At 38.4% G+C, this 7,219-nt stretch overlaps 1 protein-coding gene across 1 annotated transcript; it reads left to right on the forward strand.

The window, feature by feature from the left end:
• The first annotated feature begins 405 nt into the window (after positions 1-405).
• On the forward strand, positions 406-5,346 carry LOC125456986 (cystatin-B-like). The gene is made up of 3 exons (XM_048540654.2): positions 406-571; positions 3,276-3,377; positions 4,644-5,346. The coding sequence occupies exons 1-3, from the start codon at positions 497-499 to the stop codon at positions 4,770-4,772; spliced, it is 306 nt and encodes a 101-aa protein (XP_048396611.1). The 5' UTR covers positions 406-496; the 3' UTR covers positions 4,773-5,346.
• Positions 5,347-7,219: the final 1,873 nt, after the last annotated feature.

A 7,219-nucleotide genomic window follows, 5' to 3' on the forward strand; every position in this document is an offset into this window, starting at 1 on the left:
TTACACAATAGCTTCTAATAAACTCTCATTTCAAACTCCAATAACGAATGTTTCACAAGTTACAGCAGCCGAGGTTAAAACCCCTAAACGGAAAGATGAAGTGCCCCGAATTGCGTGTTAGTGCCTCGGTTTATGTCTCAGAGCAGCCACCGTGATAACCAAAGGAAACAGGTAGCAACTAAATACTACTCTGGGGGTGGTGGAATTAGTGAATCTCCAGATGCAGGCGAACCCCTGGTGATTTGAAAGATGTTGAGTTTCTTGACACAATTGAACATATAAAAAATGCTTAGTTGGTTTTATTTTTGAACGCTTGCAGCGGTGTTAGGCCAGACTGCTACAATGCTACAGGTTCATCTCCTCCCCCAAATGGGTTGGCTTTTTGAGGATGAAGGCGGGCAAGTGGGCGGAGAGTCTGAGTTTTGTTACGGTCCGCAGCTGCATTGTAACACTTTGCATTACATTGTGACAAGGCGGTAATATCGAGAGACTAGTAATGAGTCGACAACTGTGTGGAGGCGTTGGCTCCGAGAAAACTGCCACACCGGACATTCAGCAGATTGCTGATTCAGTGAGTACGACCTTTTCAGAAACCATGATTTTAATTTGAACGGTCAATGACTTATTTCAAGGCGTTCACCCAGGTTGAGGAACCAGTGGCCCAAGCAGAGAGCTAACCAAATTCTCGAGAGGGAGGAAAAAGTGACAGGTCAATTTAGAGAGGATTCTACGGATACTGGAAATCTGAAGTAAGACAGAAAATAAACCAGGCAAACTCGGTTGATAGGGTAGTATCTGTTTTAAACAAAAAGGACCCGAAGTGTTAATTTTCTGGAACGATCAAATGGATTTTCAATTGATAGGTTTGAACAGATTGTACGGGGGAAAATGCTCGAGTTAGTAAAAAGTAAAGTGGGTGTAGTAGTTTAAAATCAGATTGGCAGTATTTAAAACTTATTATTTCCACTTTTCTTTAAGAAAGAGAATGTGTTATTAAACTGCAGGCCTTTTCTCTACGTTAAGGTGCTGTAGGGGATTTTTAAAATTAATCTGAAATGCTGACCAGAACAGTACAGAAGGAAAGGATGATGTTTTAATTGTATTGCAACAAATTTCTGCATTCTTGTTGTTCTATTTTTCTGTTTTAGATTTCTTGCAGATTTTCCTCACCCTAACTACTTTGAATAGGAAACGTAAGCCTCTGTTAGAGGTGAACATTAAAATTCAACTGGTGCCTACTCTCACTGGTTTTTCAACAATTGTGATTTGAGTTGGTAGAAATGAAAATCAAAAATCAAATTGTGTGTAAGACCACGGGAGTGGAAGTAAGGCCATTCGGCCCATCAAGTCTACTCTGCCATTTAAATCATGGCTGATGGGCATTTCAACACCACTTCCCTGCACTCTCCCCATAGCCCTTGATTCCTTGTGAGATCAAGAATTTATCAATCTCTGCCTTGAAGATATTTAACGTCCCACTGCACTCCATGGCAATGAATTCCACAGGCCCACCACACTCTAGCTGAAGAAATGTCTTCTCATTTCCGTTTTAAATTTACCCCCTCTAAATCTAAGGCTGTGCCCACAGGTTCTAGTCTCCCCACCTAATGGAAACAACTTCCCAGTGCCCACCCTTTCTAAGCCACACGTTATCTTATAAGTTTCTATTAGGTCTCCCCTCAACCTTCTAAATTCTAATGAATACAATCCCAGGATCCTTAGCCGTTCATCATATGTTAAACCTACCATTTCAGGGATCATCCGTGTGAATCTCTGCTGGACACGCTCCAGGGCTAGTATGTCCTTCGAGGGGTAGGGCCCAAAATTAGACACTGTATTCTAAATGAGGCCTAACTAGAGCTTTATAAAGTCTCAGAAGCACATCGCTGCTTTTATATTCCAACCCTCTTGAGATAAATGAAACATTACATTCACTTTCATATGTAGACTGAAAACATCTTGTATTTTAGTGCCACTCTCAATGGCCATTCCAAAACCCTTTACCCTTGAATACATCTTGAACTCTTGAATACAGACCAAGGTCCTTAACCACTCATGATAAGCCCTTCATTCCCAGGATCATTTTTGTGAACCTCCTCTGGACCCCCTCCGAGATCAGCACATCCTTTCTTAGTTGCAGGGCCTGAAACTTCTTTCACGATATTCCAAAAGCAGTCTGACCAGAGCCTTTTACGGCCTCATCAGTAAATCCCTGTTTTTGTATTCTAGCCCCCTTGAAATGTCTTCCTAACTGCCAACTGAACCCGCATATGTTATCCTCATGAAAATTCTAAACCAGGATTTCCAAGTCTCTCATTCAGGTTTTCTACACTTGTGCAGTCCTGACTACTTGAGCGTCTTGATTATAAATTGTTCCTTCATTGATTACTAAGCCTTCAGCTGTTAAGACCCTTTACTCTGGCCTTCCTTCCCAAAACCCTTCTGCCTTGCTACCTCTCCTTCCTCCTTGGAGACACTCTTTAAAACCCACTTCTGACTAATGTGTTTGGGTATTTGCCTTGATATTTCCTTGTTTAGTTGCCAATTGTCATTTTTAATGCTTGGAATTCTAACCTTTTACATTACACTGTTTTAATGTAATTAAGCTATTTTGGTGAGGGAGGAAAGAAAGGAGTAAAAGATGGCCTGAAATTTAAATCTTCAAACTAACCTGTGCTTCACCTGATGAAGGGGTAGCACTTTGAAAGCTTGTGATTTCAAATAAAGCTGTTGGACTATAACCTGGTGTCCTGTGACTTGTGACCTTGCTCTGGTGCTTTTCCTTGTACTGTCTTACCCATGCCACCATTCTGGATCATCTACAGTGGTTTCTGGCATCAATATGCCATTCCAAATGCTAATTCTTCATACATTTCATAACCTTATCCTTTGCTCAATTCCATTCAGCCCTACACTTTCCTCCTTGGAACTCTGTTTCTGAGCAGGTTTTTCCTCTGTGCCCCATATTAACCTTGCAAAAGCCTGCGACCCACACTTTGGGATTCTTTGCCTAAATTACTTGCCTTTCCTTGCCCCTCTTTTTCTTGGACCTCTTAAAATTTACCTGTTGGTTGTGACTACACTGATTTGCATGAGTGCTTTTGAGGCATCTTGAAGTCTCAAAAGCTGAACACAGATGAGCTCTTAACATTGCTGTTGTAGCTCTATTTGTGTCCAGTATGAGCCTTGAGGGCTCTTGGACATTTTTTTCACACATTAAAGATCTCTATATAAATACATTGTTCTATAGTCCTTTATAACTCTCTCTTTTACAGATGAAGTCTAAGATCGAAGAAAAGGCGAACAAAACATTTGATGTGTTTGTTGTAAAATCTTACAAAACTCAAATTGTATCTGGGACCAATTATTTCATGAAAGTAAGTATACTTTTGCTTTAATGTTTTAGACCTGTCTTATTAGCAATACTTAGCAATAGAAAGCTAGCCACCAGGATACATGAACATCAACTAGCCACAAAACGACATGATCCACTATCACTAGTATCCTTACATATAGATGAGGAGGGACAACACATCCATCCTAGGACAAGCCAAACAGAGACACGCACGAGAATTCCTAGAAGCACAGCATTCCAACCGGAATTCCATCAACAAACACATTGGCTCCAAATCAATCTACCATCCGCTGAGGAAAAAGAACAGGAAATGACATCACCAACCCAAGGAAACCTAAACATATAAATAGAAAGCAGGACACAACACCAGCGCTTCGGCGGAGGCTGACTGATGATGTTACCTAGTATGGTGATGAAATGTCTGAAAACTAACCTTCCAGCTCAGCGAGCAAACTCACATCCAGCAATACCTTTAATACACACTCCTGTGCAGTGTGGCTAGATACTTTTGTAGCACTCCCCCACCAACCAACTTGAATGATGATATCATTCCTACCGCAGACTGGTTTCCATACTCGGCAAACTTGTTATTAACTAGCACCTATGAGATCAGGAATGTACTAGTTGATCGAGAGGTCCACGTAACCAATGTAAAATCCCACAAAAGTAATGAAAGTGTAATGCAGGGTTTACACCACTTATTTATTTACAGCACAAATCACTGAAATATTAATACAAACTTTGTCTTAAAACTTACCTGCAGAGAGCCTTCCCACCTGCACCCTCAACTGACTACACAAACATCAGGGATTGCAAAAATAGGGTAAAATTCTGATATGGGAAATATAATGTTCACTGATTTATCGAGTGTCAGTACATACGGTGCTGGTTAAAACAAAGTTTGCTGTACTTGTAGACTTTAGTTTGGTTTAACATATAGTAACTTTCCACTTGAGAAAGTGGAGGGGTGGAGGCATTTTTTAAAGTAGTTTTTATTGCTCAGTAGTTCCACATCCAATGACTTCAAATTCATATTTGGGAAACTGGCTACAAAACTCCATTTACCGATTTGGTGGCTTATGAAACAAGGTTGGGGTAGGGGGAGTATGAGTAACTAGAATATTTGTTGTATGACAGCTGGAATGCTGCTCAGGCCTTTGACTCCCAGCTCAGGTTACTTTGTGACAAAAAAAGCATGTAAAAATGTTGATTTAATACTTAAATTTATAGTTTTAAAAGGCATTATTGGTCTGCACTAGACTAACTTTTCTATTTTTGTATCAATTAGATCCACGTCGGTGGTGATGACTACATACATGTAAGATTATATCAAGATCTTCCTTGCAGGAATAGTGAAAGAGAAATATCTGCCGTACAGACCAACAAATTACACACTGATGAATTAGCCTATTTTTAAAACACATCTTGATTTTAGTGCGCTAGGCTGGAGCAAAAGCAATTTCTCAGCTTGTGTATTCACTTGCTCACTTTCAGTGCCTCTATATCTTGGTGGGGAAAATACACTTGTATTTTTAAAATGCTAATTAAAGCTTTTCTTCTCCCCACCCTCTGAACTTCAGTGCGAATTGAGATGTTTAACAAGTAATCTGATTTCTTTCTGTTCTTTACCATAGTTTTAAGGAATGGAAAATTAGGTACAATTGTTTCAAAAGTTACAAGTACGCTTGGAAAATCAACTTAATGAACTAATCCACAAAAAGGGACAAATCCAGCAGCCAGAATGTTCATTGGTTAGCTGGTTTTGCTCCATACTAGGTTTAACTATGGAGATCCTACATGTTAGAAAAAGTGTAATGTCATTTTTTTTAACCATCTAAACTTGATGGAAAATGATTGAGTAACCTATGAACATAATGAAGACGTTTGTTTATAAATCTTGTTTACTGGAGGTTGAAATAGGAAACAAATTCAAATATGCTTTTAAGTAATTCTGCGTTGTAATAAATAAATATTACTCATCATACTGGAAAGCAAGTGTTGTAAATTATAATTTCTACTTTTTCCTGAACCTAAGGGACATGTACACTTTCAGCTTGTTGACTTTTAATGTTAAAAGAAATACTTTTTTTACAAGGGACATAAAGGGAATTGAAAGGATTGGATCAGTCATATTCCTAGCACAGCTGCTGTTCCATATCTTGAATTTAAAAACGACAGTTTTATCTTTGGATGTTAGCACAAGCATTTAAAGTCTAATGGGAAAAAAAGCTGGAGTTAATTTTTAAAATTCAAATGCTGGTGACAGAAGGAAGTGCATCAGTCAGCTCTATTTCACATGCCCTGGGATGGCATAATTATGCATTAGTGGTAATTTTTCTACTGATTCAGAATGTAGAACAGCTATTGCAGTTATTTGAGCATACTGTATGGGCAACACAGCAGCGCCACACAGTGCTGCATAGTTTTGGATGAAACCACATCTGCCCTTCTGGTTCTATGTAGTAGATCTCATGGAACTATTGAATGGATCAGGGAGTTGCCCTCGATTCGGGGTACAAATGTTCATCTCTCAGAAGCTTCATTTTAAAAGAACAAATTTAGATATGTAGTGACATGGTCACCTTTAACATAGGACAATTTGTATTAAGCCTCTGTTCTATTACCCTTCACCTATGAATGGGGCATAAAAATGGGTTGTGTTTACTACTGATCAAGTGACTCTTTATATTTTAAGATGAGTGCAATTATCCATTTTAAAGGTATTTTATTTCCCACCTCATCTTTTTGATAGCTGCTTAACATACAAAATGAAACTGGCCAGATTATTTAATGTTTGGATGGAGGTAGTCTTCTGATTGCTTGCTTTGATGTTTCATTATAAAATCACTTGTTTTGAGGATCCTATCGTAAACTGTAGTCAATTGAACACATTCAATTCAACATTAAACACAAACTCACTTCCACTTATCCTAAACCTAGAAATAGGTCAGATTTATCTAGTAGAACAACCAAAGTTCATGTGCGCAGCCTCAGTCTTTTCTTTGGAAGAAAGAAAATATATTGGTTCATGGAGAGGGTGGAAGTGCATCTCAGCAATAAGTTCCACCAAAGCGTGAAATTACTGACATTTGTCAATGAGGAAACATTGCAAATTATGGTCTTCCACACAACTCAGTGTTGTTCCATAACTACTGTACAGTATCATACTGGCTGTTACTTTTTTTTAACTAAGTAATACAGTCCCTTGAGTGTGTGACCATAAAAACCCTATGGACTGGGCTTAAATGTTACAACTTTACTTGTGCAGTATTTTTCTCAACATGTTGGGAAAATTATAAAGTTACAGAAAATCATGAGAAACTCAGCAGATCATATTCTATTTGAAACATGAGCTTTGTTTTGTGTTCCACCCAGACCTGAATTTCTCTAATGCTGCATTTGTTTCAGATTTCCAGCATCCACAGTACTTTGTTTTTAATTACAAAATCATCCCTGAGAAACATCTAATCCTTTTTTTTTTTGCTTTCTGAAATTGTAAATGCACAGTCCAACAAAGCTTACTCTGAATGTCTAGAAACTCTGAATCAAAACTAAATAAAAATTTCCACAACCACAGTTCTGGATTAAGAAATGGTTACTACTGAAAAGTGTATGATAGGGCTTTTCTATGTGGTGAATAATTATATGTCCACCTCCAATAACAGGACCTTTATAGTGCAATTGCTGTTTGGATTTTCTCAGCAGCTGACATGACAAGTATCAAAGCGATTTTAACAAAAATTCAGACTGATAGCAATGTTGTTTGGGTGTCTGGTAAGAGACAGATGACTCTTTGGAAAAGACGTATCTAACACATCATGTATAGTTGGTGTTACATCTATACAAACACACACACACACAACA

Source organism: Stegostoma tigrinum, chromosome 12, assembly GCF_030684315.1.
Source record: "Stegostoma tigrinum isolate sSteTig4 chromosome 12, sSteTig4.hap1, whole genome shotgun sequence".
Taxonomy (NCBI): Eukaryota; Metazoa; Chordata; class Chondrichthyes; order Orectolobiformes; family Stegostomatidae; genus Stegostoma; species Stegostoma tigrinum.

Excerpts from the sequence above, each read along its gene's own strand:
- LOC125456986 (XM_048540654.2), top strand. The coding sequence starts at position 497 with ATGAGTCGACAACTGTGTGGAGGCGTTGGCTCCGAGAAAACTGCCACA. Across the intron at positions 572-3,275 it reads TTCAGCAGATTGCTGATTCA|ATGAAGTCTAAGATCGAAGA; the intron begins GTGAGTACGACC and ends TCTCTTTTACAG. Across the intron at positions 3,378-4,643 it reads GGACCAATTATTTCATGAAA|ATCCACGTCGGTGGTGATGA; the intron begins GTAAGTATACTT and ends TGTATCAATTAG.